Here is a 17,318-nt window from a genome sequence, read left to right on the forward strand (position 1 = left end):
TTAGGTCTTTAGTTTGAGGTAAAGATGCTCCAGTTAAACCACAGATGATTGCAGACTGTTGTGTCCTCTTATGTAAGCAGCAAGAATATTATTCTGGCTGCAGGATTTGCTGGCCTTGTATCGCATGTGGGAGCAACCCAAACGAACAAGCGACTCATGAGTCTTAGGATAGCTAATCCTGGAACACCTCTCAGCCTCCAAACTGGGCCAACAGACTGATTTTGGCAGGTTCGGGATTCCCCGCCTTGCTCCCCATCGGCAAGGCCGGGCAGTGCAGCATCCTCATGCTCCGCCACCGGAGAAGAGCAGGAGAACGCGGGGAGTCCAGCCCGGGAGCCGGAGCTGCCCTCTGAGGAGCAGGGCCTGGGCTTCCTAAAGCCAGCACTGTTCAGACCCCTAGCATCGGGATTCAGCACTTCCAAGGAAGAAAAGCGTGCAAAAAGCCCCTGAAAACAGCCAGATGATGCCAGCTAGCCCGAGCGAGCTGCACATACAGAACATCACTCTGTGTACACAGAAGTAAGCACACTAACTTACCTAGAGGCAATTTTTAATTGATACTATCTGTTCTGGACATGGACAGTGGAAAACATAGGAAAAATCATTAGGATTGACCCCCTCACCTACATGCATGGATGAACTGGGTAGCTCCAGGGAATGGAGGAATGGAGCAATTTCAGTTTTGCAGCTGAAGAAGCTGCACTGTGCGTTGCTGAATGAGCCAGCAAAGTACAGGGGAAAGAGAGCAGGAAGAAAGAACCAAGTGGATAAAAAAAGAACAGAAAATGTCTGTCCTGCCGTGGCACAGGGCAGGGCCAGGCCAGGCAGCAGCCTGGGCCACCACGGGCACTTTGGGGACGCCGGGGCCCTGTGCCGGTGAGGCCGCGTGTCCCGGTCTGGCTGGAGCACTCACGGGGCAGCCACGCTCCGTGCGTCCCGGTGCTGCTGCTGGGACGGAGCTCCGTCCACGTTCAGACCTGAAGGTCCCCACTGCGCGGGATGCTGCTGTGCTTCTGCATGGCCCTGCTTTTCTGCAGGCATGTGCAATGCAGCACTCTCTAACTCATGGCTGCACTGGAATGCATGCTTACACGGCAATTCTTTTATTCTGGGGACTCACCAGTTAGAAAGTGATAGTACTTAATGACAAAAAATCCATATTTATAGATATGCACACACGTATGTAATTGCTTAATGGACTTGAGTGCTAAATAATTAAGAAGAAAAAATAATGTAAGTGTTTTAATCAAAATATTCTAAGTCTCTTTGTTTAGCAAATCATTTGTTCCCAGCACAATATTTAACTAGGTAACATCAGCTCAAAGCAAAGCTATTCATTAGGCTCTTGATAGTGCCACATTACCTTGCTTTGTCTCCTGCACTGGCTATTGAACAGCAGCAAAGTGCCACTTGTCTCACGTGAAATGTCTGATTTTGTTTCCACCCCTTCCTTAGAAAGGTCAGGCAGGGGGATATCGTTCCTCCTGCCCTGTTCCAGGTGGGCACTGGTGTCCATCAGGACACATCGTAAGGCAATGGGACGATAATCTGGTGGGAGGCACCAGTGCTTCCCGCTGAAACCAGGGAGCTGGGCCCAGGGGTATTTGTTGCCTGGGGGTGCAATAGCCAAAGGGTAGTTTCACTCACACCATCCTCACGTTCAATTTGCAGCTCAGCCCGCAGCACGAGGCGCCGTGCGGGAGCCAGCAACACCAGGCATCTCTGCAGCGCTGCGAGGGCCATCGAAACAGACCCGGTCCAGGGTCTGGGTCCCCCCGCTGTGGAGCCCGGGCCTGGCCTGCGCTCACCCCGTGGGGAGGTTCGAGGCGGCCGGATCGGGCCGGGCCGACCCGGGTCGGTACCGTCGGGTCGGAGCGGTGGCCGCGGTGCAAAGCTCCCCGCCGGCTGCTGCGCGTCCCTTCGCTCTGGGAGAGGCTGTTTGGGGGCCGGCGCAGCCCCACCGACACGCTGCGTGCAGGAGCCGTGCCCGACATAGGGATGTTTGAGGAATTGCTCTGGCAGCGGGAGAGCTGCGGGACTTGGCCCATGGGCACGGACGTGGAGGCGGCCGTGGCTGTGCCGCTGCGCCATGCGCGTGCCCGGCTGTCCCTGGGGATGCCCATTGGGACGAGGGGACGAGCCCTGCCCTGGGATGGGGACAGGGACCAGCCCTGACGAGGAGCCACCTGCCTGAGCGGCTGCCATGGAGCTTTCCAGCAGGAATTTCAGACCTCTCCCGAGATTCTCCCGGGAAAATTGCTGCGCTGCACCGATATTCCTGTGCCTTCAGTGTGCTGACCGGCACCCTGTCCTGGGTGGAGGGACCCAGCTGTTCCCGTCGCATCCAGACAGATCCTGCCATCCTGCTCCAGAGGTCTCATGCCTACATTAGCAGTGCCTGATGCCAAAGTCCCAACACTCATTTTGATAATAGTTTCATCTGGGCACTTTACCAAGAAAGAAAACCAGACTTTTCTGTATACACAATGTAGTGCAAACGAAAACCTCAGAGCAGGGCTTTTGGGAATCCTCTCCTGAAATGCTTCCATAAAAAGCCAACCCAACGCATTTCCCTGGAAATGCATTCAGGAGGAGACCACGTCCTAAATACAGAGAAACCGAGCTAGAGAGGTTGTGGAGTCTCCTTCTCTGGAGATCTTCAAACCCGCTTGGGCGCAGTCCTGTGCCACGTGGTCTAGGTGACCCTGTGTATGCAGGGGGTTGGACTAGGTGACCTCGAGAGGTCCCTGCCAACCTTAACGATTCTGTGATTCTGTGATTCTTCATGACCACTATGTTGCACATGGGTTATTTTCTTTTCTTTTTTCTTTGTTTAATGGATGATTTGGCATGCTCTCTCTTCCTACCAGTTGGGAGAACACAGAGGTGGAGCCAGCAGGAATGTTAACTCCCCATTTCCTCAATATTATTCTGATATGTACCTAGCAAATGGCCTTAGCACTGAGACACATTGACAGCCTTGCCAAAAGTAGACACTTACCTTTTAAATCACTGTGGCTCATTTTTCTTTATTTCAGATTTTTTTTTAAACTATCCCACTGCTGAAATTAACAAAGTTTTCTCTGAATTATAAATTGATACTCAATTATTTTGCTTGGTCTCGTTTCCCTAATGCCAAGGGATCCTGCAGAGCAATGTCTGCTTCGTGTATCTACATTTTGTTGTAAATGGCTGTGGCCCCCTGCTCCCTACCTGAGTCCGGCTCCAGCACGCGGCGCCCAGAGCAGAAGCCCCGATGTCCCCCCACGAGGGACACTGAGGTTTTCCCAGGGCTCTGCAGCTGCCGCCGCAGTCCCTGTGCAGCCGGCCCATGCACACTGCAGCAGGGCTGCATGCGCACAGGGACGCGGCAGGGCCGCGTTCGATATCTATTGCTATCATTATTACCAGATCCGCTTAGACTGCATCATTTCTAGACGTCCACAGCCAGTCTCGGCTGCTGCCTCTCCGATTTTGGTGCAATTGGCCGCTCTCCAGGCCCCTGCTGGGCCTCGCCTCCCACCAGGCACCTCTGGGGCTGCGACGCCGCTCACTTATTTCACGATGAAAAGGGAAAACAGGATAGGAGAGGTGGAAAGAGTAAAAGCTGTAAAATAGGAGACTTCAGTTGGAGTGAAAACATTTCTTTCAAGAAATTAAACAAGTGTAAAATCTCTGATTATGGGATCTCCTGCAACGCAGCATCCTCTGGGTGAGCTCTAGTTTCTTAAGTAATTAGTTAATTACCCTGTTGCTGAGCAATCTCCCTCCCTAATGCTGACCTGCGGCTGCTCCTCGCAGCCCGCGGATGGTGCAGAATGGGACGAGGATGGTGCAGGACGCGTGCGCGGGGATGGGGATGTGCAGACGCACCAGTACGAGAGACAGGAGCTTCTGCACCTTCTTCCATAACATGAAGATTTTAGACTTTTTGTCATTTTTAAAAACAAACAAACACAGACATTTAAATCAGCAGCAGTTCAGGAAGCCGCTGTTCAGAGAGCGAAGCCATCCTATCTTCCCAGGATTTTACGCCTGAAGCCAGACCTCTTGCATGGCCTGTAGGGAGCAAAATGCACTCGTGTTGGCTCCAGTTGTGTTTGTTAACTCACTTTTCCTAGCACAGATTATGTTTTTCTCCATCTTCCCCTCACATGACGCACGGTGTCGCGGCCTCTTCTCCCAGCAGACTCCAGCTGCATGGATCCATATGCTGAACAGCTCGGTGCAGCTTGGGCACAAGCTCTGCATCGACACGAGTGGAACATTTTAAGGGATTTGCAAAGCTCCAGTCCTGTGACAGTGTCTGCTCCTTGCTTGTTTTCCGCTTTGCATGTTTCCCTAGCAAAAAGCCTCCAACAATGCAAATTGAGTAAAAGCAAAGCTCAAATTTCCTATAAACTTAGTCTTTGCAGAAGTTACCATAAATTAGGTGGTAAGAATGATTATTCAAATCCTTAAAATATTCTGTATTTTAACTTTCTCCACGTAGCTTTCTCTCTCTTTAGCTTTCTCCACTGGAATGCTAACAAGGAAGCCAGAAGGGATTGAGTGAGCCCCATCCTCCAGCGGAAACACGGCTGTCCCGCACTCCATCCACACGCTGTGTTGTGCCACCGCTCTCCATGTGTGTGTATAATCATGTAAACCCAATTGCTTTCATACGTCTGCAGAATAATTGTACTGAATGGGTTGCAAATTACGAGCCAGAGCCGCGACGGATTCCACATAATTGCCGGCAGAAGCGATGCGGCTCCCGCCTTGGCAGAGAGCGGCGGCAGGGCTGGCTCCGCAGCTGGCGCTTTGTGTCCCGGCACTGCTTAACTCCACAGCCCCAAAACATTAATCCAGCAATTAGGAAACAAGGAGTTGCTTTTCCAGCGGGAGCGGCTCAGAGGATGAGCCCCATCCCAGGCAGCAGTAACTGCTGTCTTGGGCTAGCAGAGGAGAAGCAGAGACATGAGGATCGAGCGCGTGGTGCCAGGAAGACGCTCTGGGAGCAATCTTCATCAAAAACAGCCGCTTTCTGGATCTACAAAACAGCCCATTTCAGATGGCAGCAGACAGTTTTCCATGCAGTGAATTCAAGGACAACTAGTTGGAATCGTCCATCAAAACTTTAGATATCTCAGAGGAAATTTTGTGGCTTGCCATAAAATATTTCCGTGTCATTTGTTGCCCACAGAAAGTTGTTATGGGCAGAAGAGAGCACATGCAAGGTGCAGAGCTGGAGATTTGTCCTTGCACTGGTTGTCATTGTACCAGGCTAATCTATATATATATGTATAAGTATGTATGTATGTGTATCTTTAGTCCAGTTGCAATAGCACTAAGATTTATTTTCCAAATTATCTAGTTGCTACAGAAGTGTCCAGTAAATACCACGGCCACTGTGCCGAAGCGGCCCCGCGTGAGGTGGCCTCTCTTCGCAGGTGCAAGCGGGGCAAACACACGGGTGCCCTGCAACACCAGCTCATGGTGGTCCAGTGGGATGGCTCATCCTCCACAGCGCCCAAAGGGAGCTGTGCACATTGTCCTGCTCGGCAGGGTCGTTCCCAGCGGGTTCGGAGCACCTGCCTCTCCCAGCAGTATCAGGGAACACGGAGCATTCCCTGGCAATCTGGGAAGGCAGGGATGACGTTTGCAGAGTATGACCGTGAAAGCTGGATTGCATCAAAAGCAGCACATGGTTATTCTGTAAAATAGAAAGTCCCCCCACAAACACCTGCAACGTTTTTAGAAGGTAACTCACTCCAACACACTCTCTTTGTGTCCTCGCTGGTTAAACAGCAGCTCTGCCTCCCTGCTAGCAATCAGAGAACATCTCGAGGAGCAGAGCAAGGTCCCTCAGCAAGGTCAGGCCTGCAGGCTGGCATGCCCTCAAGAGCAGTGACAGATAACGTGGCTCTATTCCCAAGCACAAGGCATTCAATCACACTTCCAGCTCCCCTGTATCACAGGGATTCCTAAGTTCCTTTTATTGCACCCTGTCAAAAACGCTGTTTGCAATTTGTACCCTCTACATCACTTTGAAGTATCTGCTGCATCTTAAATAACTAGTCTATCTTGTGTGTTGTTTATTCCCTCAGCGTTGTGCAGTGATAGTGAAAGAGGAGCCACTTGTGCATGACATTTATCCATCACATCAGCAAAACACATAAGAATATGTAAGTGCAGCACAGCTCACCGCAGATTGACCATACGCACTTGGTGCCAACAGCAGCTCTTGTTGCTCTTCGTCCTCAAAAGACCTGCTGCTCTAATGCACAACACACCAATAGCCACAAGTGTGCCTGAAAGCCCCAGGGCCAAGCTCCATGCCCCCTTCCTGAGCCACCTCCAGCGCGGGGTTTGCAGCACCCGAAAGTGCCCTCAAAGACGCGGAGCCGCGAGCGGGAACCCGGCTGCAGCGTCTTCCTCCACCCGCATGGCACCGCGAGGAGACGCTTAGGTGCCCCACATGCAAGATGGGACTGAAGCAAGGCATGGTAGGCAAGGGTTGATACACTCAAAAATCCACCATTTTGCAATGGAGGAGAAAGGAAGTGTCTTGTGGGGAAAAAAACGTGCGTTTTTCTCCACAAAAAGATTTGCACCCTGCATTCATCAGTCCCTGTATTTGCCTCCCTTCCACTGCATCCAGACCCTGCTGGCACGGCCGCCCAACACCAGGCCGACCGTGTACCAGGGCACTGCAGCCCAGCCTGAGGGCCACCAGCAACTCTGCTTCCCGGGAGGGTTTTTGCTGTAACCAGTAAGAGCAATTTTCCACCAGCCACAAGAGCAAGTTTCAATGTGGTTGATGTAGACACTGATAAGTCTAGTCTGTTAGGGTGCTGCACCATTCCCATCTCTCCTAAGGAGCATCCATGCTTTAGCAAACTTGCCTTGCTCATCGCTCTCGTGCGGGGACAGACCTATGTCCATCTTCTCTGTTCTCAGAATCTTTTGGCAAAACCTGGGAGGAATCCTCTCCTTCCTTCCTGTCCTGACACAGTGTCCTCCTGCGACGACGCTAGTGTAACCTGTCATCCCACTGGTCTGTGCCAGCCTACAAGGGATATCCCACCTCAGTGAGAGCATTGCTGTTTCCTGGGAACTCAGCGTGGAAAGAAAATGGACAAAAACAGCCTGCTGTTGCCTCTGGTCAATACTCTCGAGATCAGGTGGGCCGGGAGGTCTCTGCTCAGTGGGGAGGATCCGGGCTCAGGACAGGCTGCTGGGGGCTTTATTCCATCGCCTCTCCAAGCCTCCAAGGATGGAGCTGCTGCAGCTCCCACGGCCGCTGCTGGGCTGCCCTCGACGGGAGAACCCCCCATCGCATCCAGCCCGTCCCCTGCTCAGCTCCGCTCCTGCCTGCTGAGGCTGCCTGGTACCAGCCAAGACAGAGGAGACCCATCCAGACACAGATTAGACTCAATGTATTTTAAAATGCAATTGGATTTTGGGGCTTTAAAGGTCAGACAGTTTTTAGGGATGAATATTCCTAAATAATGAAGACAAATATTAGACCACTTAGGAGAGGATGAATATTTAAAAGCTGTGTAATTACATCCATTTAGAAGCTTGAGGACAGATATGGCTGTGTATATTGTAACCTGTAGCAATTCGGAAGGACTGCATTAGTGCTAATACAGCTGGTGAAGAGGTCCCCAGGTCACCCATCTACAGCAAAATGTCCACATCAAGGCAGGCGGCAGGAGAATCTTGATTCCTCTATTTCACACATTTTTGACTGTCTTACCAAGACCCAAGAGGAATCTGCACAGATAACGAGACCACAGCCAGCAAGGCACTTGTATAGGAGTCTGTTCAACCTCCGTCACCCATCAATTTGTGTCACAGATGAAACAATCCACCTGAAAATTGATGCATATGAGATAGTTTATGGAAGATATTATCTTTTTTGTGGAAAGCATGTGGCAATTTATGAAAGTGGACTTCAGAGGTTGATCTTTTTCCCCGTGGTCTGCAGACTTCTGGGACCTCTCAATGTGGTAGCCGGGGGTCCCTGTGTGGTTCATCCGCACACCGGGGCACACCAAGAGCACCTGCTCGGGATCGTGCAGCCCCCGGCAGTGCCGGTGCAGTCGCCACCTCGTACTGTCCTCCTTCGAGCAAAGCACCTTCTCAGGTGTCTACGACTCCCACATGCTCTTCGGAGAGGCTGATGCCACCAAATGTGCCAGCATGGCTGGGCAGGAAGACCCCAGCTGGGGCTGCTCGGTCTCCTGGATCTGCAGCTCTTTTCCTCTGAGAGGAGCTTTGCAGGAGTTTCTGGCACAGTGTTTCCTACATAGCAGGCACTGGTCAAAGGGCTGAAGAGGTGCAGGGTTGAGTTCTCCAAGACCACCTGCTCTGGTAGGATAAAAGCAACAGGAAACCTCTCACATGCTCCTTTATCTCTTTGGCCAGCACTGAGTAACACTATCACCACCACCACTGTCACCGAGTGATGTGATCACCACCACCACCAAGAAACGCTACCACCACCATCACCAGGCCTGGGGAGAGGTGGGAGCGAGGCGTCCACCTGAGGCACACTGAGCTGTGGCAGGGGAGGGCCAGGACCCTCCTACCAGAGGAGACACGTGCTGAGCAACAGGGACACAAAGAGGAAAAAGATAATGTTTCCTCTGGAGATGACCCTTACTAACTTACCTGGCTGCATTTGTCTTACATGAGAAGTGGCAAGACTTGCCTGGGAAAAGTGTTCTGCAGAGAGAGGATGTGGCTGGTATTTGTGACCAGAAGGACAAAGGAAGGACACATGTCTGTGACAGAGTTCTGGTTGATGCCAGCAATGCATCGGAGTGATGCACAGGCATGGAAAACCTGATCCAGACTCTTTAAAACGAACATTCGCTCTCGACCGATCATTAATATTTCATAATTAACACTTGCCTCTGGCGCCGAAACACTGCATGGGGAGACATCATTAATTCATGGCAGGGGCTGCAATGTGAAGCTGTTTTTGCTGCGAGCGCTGTGCCCTGCTGCAGCTGATGCCCGGGATGGCCAAGGGAAGCCAACCGCTCGTGTCCCTGCCTGGCCGGACGCTTTGCTGGACAAGCTGGCAGCGGGACAGCCGCAGCTCCCGGCGCTTGTGCTGAGGAGCGCAGATAGCTGTCCCCGGGGTGTGCGCTGGAGAGCAATGCTGCATGGTATCACCTTTCTAGCTAGCTGCGCATCCCTCCCCTGAGCTATTTTTTTAAACCCTATGCCCTCTCGCCCTCTCTTCTTTTCCTTTTCCTTTTTTTTTTTTTTTTTTTTTTTTTCTTTTCTGAGCATGTAATCCTGAAGTGTGAAGCAGGGGAGAAAACCTTGGCAAACATGCACTGCTGATGGCCATGAGCGATTCCAGTTTACTAAATCAGACAGTTGCAGACCAGGGCTCCACTTTTAGCCAAATTCAATTTTGCAGACCCAGGTGTGAGAATCACCTCTTGGAAAGCTCCTTTTGGAGGGGCTGCAGAGAGGAGAGATCTAACCAGGCCGTGGGCAGAGCCTGGTTCATTCACAAGCAAGAAACACCATGTTTTTCCCTGCAACTGGAAACAGCTGGACTTGAAGTCTCCAGATGCCAACATTGTCTGTGATTCCCAGCGTTGACTTGTTTACGTATTTAAGATCCTGGTTTTAAGCCGGTGGAAGGGAAGCACCTTTGTCCCAAGGCTGTACCTTCAGGTCTGCTGCAGAAGCCCTTGTGTCACTGGCTGCTGTCCAGGCAGTGACTGCCATTCCTGGGGAGGCCACTGCCACATCTCAGGCCACGGGAGGCTCCCTCTGATGTGGTCACCAAATCAAACACATCAATTGACTGGTGTGCCACCAGATACAAAGAAGCGGAATCCTGCTATTGACTGCAGCAGGTAGGCACATGTAGATCCCATCCAGAGAGTGGAAAATGTACTGGCACCTGGCACCCCAGCATTTCCATGTGTTGTCCTTCATGTGGTCCAAGATGATGTGTTTTCTCCTGAGGTCTTCTCAAGGGGATCTCCATGGGCAGGAAGCACCAGGAGTGGCCGTCCCGAGGAACAAAGTGTTCTGCCGACACGTTGTCTTTTCCACTGGCTTTGGTTCATGAGATTTCAAAGTTGACATAGGAGCAGGAAAATGTCACTCATCCTTCACCAAGAAACTCTTACAGGAGGCTCCTGAACCAGTGAGGGACTCTGCAGTAGGATGGGAAGGAAATTGGAGAGATGGAGCTGAGGAATGGACCCAGGAGAATGTTTTCTCATTTAGGCAGAATTCACCCCCAGCCCATGAGCAGAAGTTCCACCTCATGCCGAGAACAAACCCACCTGGAGATGCCTGTCATGCACTTGCTGATGCTGAGTCTCATGGCTCAGGCAGCAGCAGGGCTCCCCTTTCATCAGGCACTGACAGTGCTTCTCATTCCAGTGATCACAGCCGCCTTTGAAGAAAATGTCTTTCAGAATCACTTCGGAGCCAGGAGCACTCCAGCAGCATCAGAGGGGACCTCCCCACTGACACGAAGGCAGACTGCAAGGCAGGCTCAGAAAGCCCCATCAGCATTTTCAGCTGGTTTTGCCAGCTACTCAACTGCCTATGAAATATAGTTTTAGGTCATACTAGAAGAAACAACCACTAGCTGCAAAGGGAGACAACCAGAAATGAACATAAGAAAACACTTTTTCATTGTGAGAGTGTTTGAACACTGGAGCAGGCTCCGGAGAGGTGGTGGAGTCTCCATCGTTGGAGATGTTCAAATTCCAGCCAGACTCAGAGCAGCCCGCTCTAGATGAATCTGATGGAGCAGGGGGCTGGAGAGGAGGGTCTCCAAGGGTCTCTGCCAACCATAACCGCTCTGTGATTCTGTGAGTCTGTAGACTCCTGTTTGAGAAACAGGTCAATGATGATGACCCAGAAAACCCAGTGGTGATAAAACCTCACTGTGCGCAAGCAGCCGGGGCAGACGTGCCCCACAAGCCAGCCTGGCACAAGGGCTTCCCAGTGACATGCTGCATCACACCGTATCTTCATGACGCCTCATGCTGGAGGGATCTCAGGAGGTCACCTATTCCCACCGGGAAGCAGGAGGTGAATGTGGGTATGGTCTTGCAGCCTGATGAACTGTAGATGCAGGTGATTTGCCAAGGTGTGTGCAGAGAATGGTACAAAGAGCTTAGAAAATGAACTTTCTGCTTCAGCAAGGAAAAACAGATATTTGCCAGCATCACAGTAATGATAACCCATTTTCTGGACAGTTTGGAGCCAAGCATCACTGCTACTTGCATTAGACATGGAGAATAAAGGTTCAAATCCCTGCTTGGCCAAAATCAAGTTTCCCACCTCCCACGACCAATCATTTCCCTGTTCTTGTGCAGGTTCTGGTTTGCTCTGGTCTAGTTTGCTTTTTCTTGAATCCAATTCTTCCTCCCACTTTAAAAAAAAGCAAACAGCCAAAACAAAAGAAAACCATGAAAACAGTGTTTAATCAGGAAATTCCTGACTAGCTCTCTCCAGTGCTTCTAGGAGTGCCGGAATGACAGCACAGGTAACAGGCCCTGGCGGGTGCAAGGTCTGGTCCTTCCCGCTGCCAGTGCCCAGAGCAAATCACATCACTGAGACGCGAGTCCTCTGGTCTCCTGCAGTCCTCCCGCCAGCACGCTGGGCTGCTCCACTCTGCAGTTCCCATGGACATTGCTTGGAAAAGGGCTGCTGCTCTGTGTTTCCTGGAGCATCTGTCCCCCACTGGCTCCCATGCATCTTCAGGCATCTTCTCCCAACCTTTCTTCACCCATTAAGACGAGCACTTTCCCATACTAATTTATTCATTTCATAAGCACCAGTGGCAATGTTGACATGTTAGCCACTAACCAGTATCATGCCCATGAAGCCACGAGCACAGAAAGCCATTAAAGCATGACATAGCTTTCTGCTTAGGTAGGCACCCAACCCCACATCACACACGCTGTGGAAAAGGCCATCAGATGTGAGATCAAAAGCCAATGCACGAGTGGAGCCGGCTGCCGCAGGCTGCTTCATGGAAGACCTGTTTCTGCTGGTGGTGCAGCACTCACTGAAGAGCCACGGAAATGTCATTAGCACCTTTAGTTTAAGAACCGACGTGATTTTCAGAGTACCTCAGCAAGTATCCACATTCTTGTTTCCTAACAGGCCACGTTCCTGACTGGCATGATGACATGCCTCTGCACTGTAACCTCTCCACACGCGGTGGAGGACAAGGACTCTCCAGGCTAGGATTCTCCCAAGCAAAGCTTTCCTCCATGGCCAGCTCTTCACGGGATGATTGCCGTGCCCAGTCAGTATGTTTTGCTGCACAGACCTCCCTTTTCCCTCTGCAAAATCTGATCCACAACTTCAGCAAATCTTGTCCCAGTGGAAGCTGGATTTCACGTAACACCAGGCTGACAGGTGAAACTCACACTGACAATTAATTAAAAGGACATAGAAAAGAGTCAGCAAGGGGAAAGCAGCTCTGTTCTGCGCAGGAGAGCTTGAAATTGGAGCCATTGAATGGGGGTAACGACATGATATTAATGCAAAACGAAGTCCGGCGCGCCGATCCGGGCTGTGCAGCCCGGAACCGTGTCGGGCTGATGAGGCTCCTCATCATCGGGCAGCTGCCGAGCCTGGTGCACATCTTCCACTCCTCGCGCTGCCGGTTGCTTTGCAGAGCCAGCTGTCACCTGGGTCCATGGGAGGGTCCATAGGAGGGTCCTGTCACTTCAGCAGGGTCACCGGCTGGGCAGCAAGAGATGGGCCGATTTGGCAAAGTCAATTTCCAATACATATTGCTCTGAAAACTGTTCAATTTAGCCACCTTGTTTTTTCAGATTTCAAGACACAGTCATGCCAGGCTGAAGGAAAGAGCTGGGTGATACAGGTGACCATTATAATCCATGTGAAAACCAGGCTGTGTACAGATCCCAGGTCAAACTTGGTGAGAACAAGGGTGTCGAGTGAAATTCCTGATCAAAACTCAGCATGGCTTTCTTGTGCACTGGCCCAAACATCCATCATCTTGCCCATTTCCAGCAGCTGATTCTGCACATTTTCTGATCCCTTTGGCGACTAACCAGGGCCATGATGTCCCAGCACTGGCTGCAGGCTCGGTACCCACTGGCACATCCTTCTATAATCCAGGGAGACGGCGCTGGGGGAGACCACGGAGCCCAGCAGCTCCGTCCCCTGCCCTTTCCATGGTCAACGCCAACCAGTCCCACTGATGACAAATCTCGTGCTACTTCGAAGAACTTACAACCAAGCTGTCTGATTCAGCACAACTCTTGCTACAGTTATAGCTGTAAGCATATGGCTTTCTTGGCAGGTAAGGGAGAAAGAAAAGAAAAAAACATGTGAAATCCTGTCATCTGAGAAGCAAGCAAAGAGCCGGGGCTGAAGGGATGGCCATGGCCAGCAGAAGTACCAGAATTGCGTCGCAGCTCCCCCCTGCTCTGGTTGTCCCTGGCCAGAGCTGACATTATATGAAGGCCACCAAGGTCCCCAGTGTGCTGCAGAGGTTGCAGTATTCTGCTGTGCCAGGCAGGACTGCAGCAAGACACACAGGGTCATCACTGCTCCCTATCCCAGGAACCACTGCCCGGAGCAGATGGGAACCGGCAACTTGGCTGAGGAAGAAAGGGACATTTGGGAGGCCAAGAGCCCCATTCGGCTCAAGAGAAGGAGCAGGAACCCCACTTGGCCCAAGGGAAGGACCAGAAGCCCCATTGGCCCATGGAAAAGCACTGGGAGCTACATTTGGCCCACGGGAAGGCCTCACCTGCCCTTCCTTAAGCAAACCTTCCTCAAATGAAGGCCAGCAGCGCTGTCCTGGGTGCTGCACAGATCCGTCACCACCAGCACACCATTGGGGACCCAATCGCCAACCAGCCTGGGACCCTCCAGGGTCACAGCATCATTGAACCAAACACACTGCTGCTGCTTGTCAAAACTCTCCAAATCAGCCAACATGTCAACTCCATTGTAGTAAAACATTTATTTGTTATGGTGATACCAGCTACCATGTTTACAGTTTGTGAACTCACCACCGGCAACATCTAACATGACTTATACTGGGGCCGTTGCCACCAAGCTTTTCATCATCGTTGCTTTCAATTTTATAAAACCCCCTAACACCAGGAAAAAAGGGTATGTAGCATGAACGTGGCAGATGGGAGACGATAAATCTGTGACCAGGGAGAGAAAGTCTGTCCGATGCAGCTGGCCTTGGTGGGGTCCTGGCTCGGGCTGCAGCTCCGGGTGAGGGGCGAGCCCGGCCCAGCAGATCACTCCTCCGTGAGCAGGAATCGGATTGACTTTTGCCGTGTCAAACCGTCTGTGCCAGCGTCTCCAGGGAGCGGGAGAGGGCCAGCGTTCCTGGGATCGGCCCCAGCGTCTGCGCAAAGAAACAAGACAGAGACATGAGGGCACGGGGGGGATCCATGCGCGACGCCGGCAGCGCCCAGCCTGGGTTCAGCAGCCTCAGCTCCTCGCGCTGGCCCACACGGCCGCGCTCGGCACAGAGGGCAAGGCGCGAGGACGCGGCCCCTCGCCAGGAGCATCCCCTGCCGCGATGCCGAGCGACCGGCGGCTGCTGCTGCCCTCCCACAGCTGCGGGTGCTGCCACGGCGGCCAAGACCAGCACAACCCAAAACTCACCGCGGGGAAACTCCCCGGTCCTGGACCGGCGGATTTTACAGACTCTGGATTTGCTGTTGACCTCTCCGAGGTCAGGCACTCGCAGCCCTTCCTCTGTGGTGGGGATATCAAGTCTCTATATAGTTTTAGAAGTTTGCATGGAACTGCAAACACCAAAAAACAGCAGCAAAAGTGCACGCGTCTGGCACGTGCCTTCACGAGGCTCACAAATAAGCAGAAAAGTCACATCAGGGAGAACATGCAGGCTCTAAATTGTCTTGACAGACCCCCAGAGGGTTTGCATCGGTGGGCTGGGTGCCTCGTGCACAGCACAGGTGACACAGACACCTCTCGTTAAGAAGCCGAGTCGCAGCCCGTGCAAGGTGGCCCCAGGACAGCTACTTACCTGTGGGAGCGCGTGGCAGCCGCAGCATTAGCGCACACTAGACACCCGTTTAAAGGCCATTCGTGGTCTCGCTCGGAAGGTGACAGGTCTCCCGGCTGCCTACAGACCCGCTGCCGTTCCAGGTGCCCCCGCGGCCGCAGGGCAGCGCTGGCCTCGCACTCCGCTCCCCGTCCCCCATGGGGCAGCAAGCGGGGGCAGAGGGGGCTGCCCACAAGGTGCCCTTGGCTTCCTCCTAACCTCCTGATCCACACAAACATCTCTCCTGCAGACACTGCAAGGCTTGTGCAAAGCCCCCGAGACACCAGGCTGGTCGGCAGGCCACAGCTCCTGCTGAGGTGGCTCATCTCGATGGAGCCCTCCCAGCCCTTGTCTCCTCGTCCAGAGCCTGTCCATGCCTCTCCAGCACCGGAGCGGCCATCCCCAAGGAGGGATCAACACAGCCACCAACCGGGGCCCTGAGGAGGGCAGGGGAATGGCCGGGCGAGGACCAACCTGCGGCCAAGCCTCCGCGAGCAGCGGCCCTGCGCCTCCAAGGAAGCATCTTCCAAGCAAGGCCAGCGGGATGCACCTTCCTGATGCCTCTGAGTGGGTCCTGAGCGGATCAGCACCGGCCGGGACAGCGCGTCCATGCAAACAGCTGCACACCTGCGTTTGTGCGGGGCGCGGGCAGCTCTGCAGGGAGCGGCATGGCGGGCACACGCTGCAGCACGCGGGGGCTGCACCTTGAGCGACCGGGGCGCTCTGCACCGCGCAGCCACAGATCCAGGGAAAACGCCAGATAAACCAGAGCCCCTGTTCCCAGCGCAGACAGCAGGTCGCACGGCACAGCCACTGCTGCCACTCCGCACGGCGCAGCGCGGGCGCCAGCGCAGGGAGCTGCATCCAGGGCACGGCTGAAGCCTCCGGAGAAACCGGCTGCCACCTGCACACGCGGCAGCAGCCCACGAGGAAAACAGCCCCGCGGCAAGCGAGACGCAGCGCCTCGGTCCCCAGTGCCACATTTGCTGGGAAGCAGCACATCCTAAAATGCAGAGGGAGGGCTTGGAAAAGACCTGTGTGACATGGTTTGCTCCAGCCCAACACCAATAGCACAGCTCTTTCTGTTTGATTTCCTGTGAGCAAAACGGGAAATTTGGGGTCTCTCTGCAGCCAGGTATTTGCCACGTTTGGGATTATTTTCCCTTCTCCATTTCCCTCTTTGCAAGCTAAGCTTCCTCCCTTCAGCAGCAGCAGCCTTCACACCTGGCTCTTGGGAGCAAATCGATCGTATTCAAAGCACACCGTTAGCGCAATGCTAGGATTTGCCGTTTGTTGCTCTTGTATTATTAATGCTAAAGCGCATGTTCTTTAACCTGCCCCAATTGATCCCGGTAACTTGCACATCTTAGTTTCCTGGAGGTCTGAACCGTTACGAAAGCAGGATCATGGCCACAGGGAAACAGCACAAGTCAGCAGGTTTATCGGACATTGTCTATCTCAACTTCACCAAGGCTTTTGACACTGTCCCTCACAACATCCTCCTGGGCAAGCTCCGGCAGTGTGGGATAGATGAGTGCACAGTGAGGTGGATTAGGAACTGGCTGGACGGCAGAAGTCAGAGGGTGGTGATCAGCTGACAGGGGACCTGAGCAGTGTCTATAAGCACCTCAAGGGAGGCAGTGAGGAGGATGGGGCCGGCGTCTTTTCACTGGTGGCCACTGACAGAACTAGAGGAAACGGCCCCAAACTGAAGCATCAAAAGTTCCACAGGAACTAAAGGAAAAATTTCTTCCCAGTGAGGGTGCCAGAGCCCTGGAACAAGCTGCCCAGAGAGGTTGTGGAGTCTCCTTCTCTGGAGATCTTCAAACCCGCTTGGACGCAGCCCTGTGCCACGTGCTCTAGGTGACCCTGTGTGTGCAGGGGTTGGACTAGGTGACCTCAAGAGGTCCCTGCCAACCTTGAGCATTCTGTGATTCTGTGATTCTATGATCGTTATCAGCAGAGCTGATTCAACCTGGCACTCCGCAAAGGCCCGGATTCGGCAAGGCGTGCGGCACCGGGCGGGACAGCACCAGGACCCATCCGAGGCCCCGTCCTGAGCGCCCCACGGGACTGTGCACGTGGTGAACCCGCAGTATCGCGCTGAGCGGACACGTCACGCGTCCCACGCAGCACCGGCCCGCGAGGCGCACGCAAAGGGCAACCCGGCTACACGCCGCCGCCAACAGCCGCCCCTACGTACTGTGAATTTGCATGTTGTGTTGGGCTTTTCTAACTTAGGAACTTGATCTGCCTCAAA

At 53.2% G+C, this 17,318-nt stretch overlaps 1 protein-coding gene across 1 annotated transcript in view; it reads right to left on the reverse strand.

The window, feature by feature from the left end:
- Nucleotides 1-13,978: 13,978 nt before the first annotated feature.
- The window catches only part of LRFN5 (leucine rich repeat and fibronectin type III domain containing 5), a 34,804-nt gene continuing 31,464 nt past the window's right edge, over nucleotides 13,979-17,318 (reverse strand). Inside the window, exon 4 of the mRNA XM_088533805.1 lies at nucleotides 13,979-14,392. Within this exon, the coding sequence (XP_088389931.1) occupies nucleotides 14,283-14,392 (110 nt within the window). The 3' untranslated portion in view covers nucleotides 13,979-14,282. The remainder of the gene's footprint in view (nucleotides 14,393-17,318) is intronic.

Source organism: Tinamus guttatus, unplaced genomic scaffold (assembly GCF_059628265.1).
Source record: "Tinamus guttatus ecotype Peru unplaced genomic scaffold, ASM5962826v1 Tinamus_guttatus_pri_ptg000522l, whole genome shotgun sequence".
Classification (NCBI taxonomy): Eukaryota; Metazoa; Chordata; class Aves; order Tinamiformes; family Tinamidae; genus Tinamus; species Tinamus guttatus.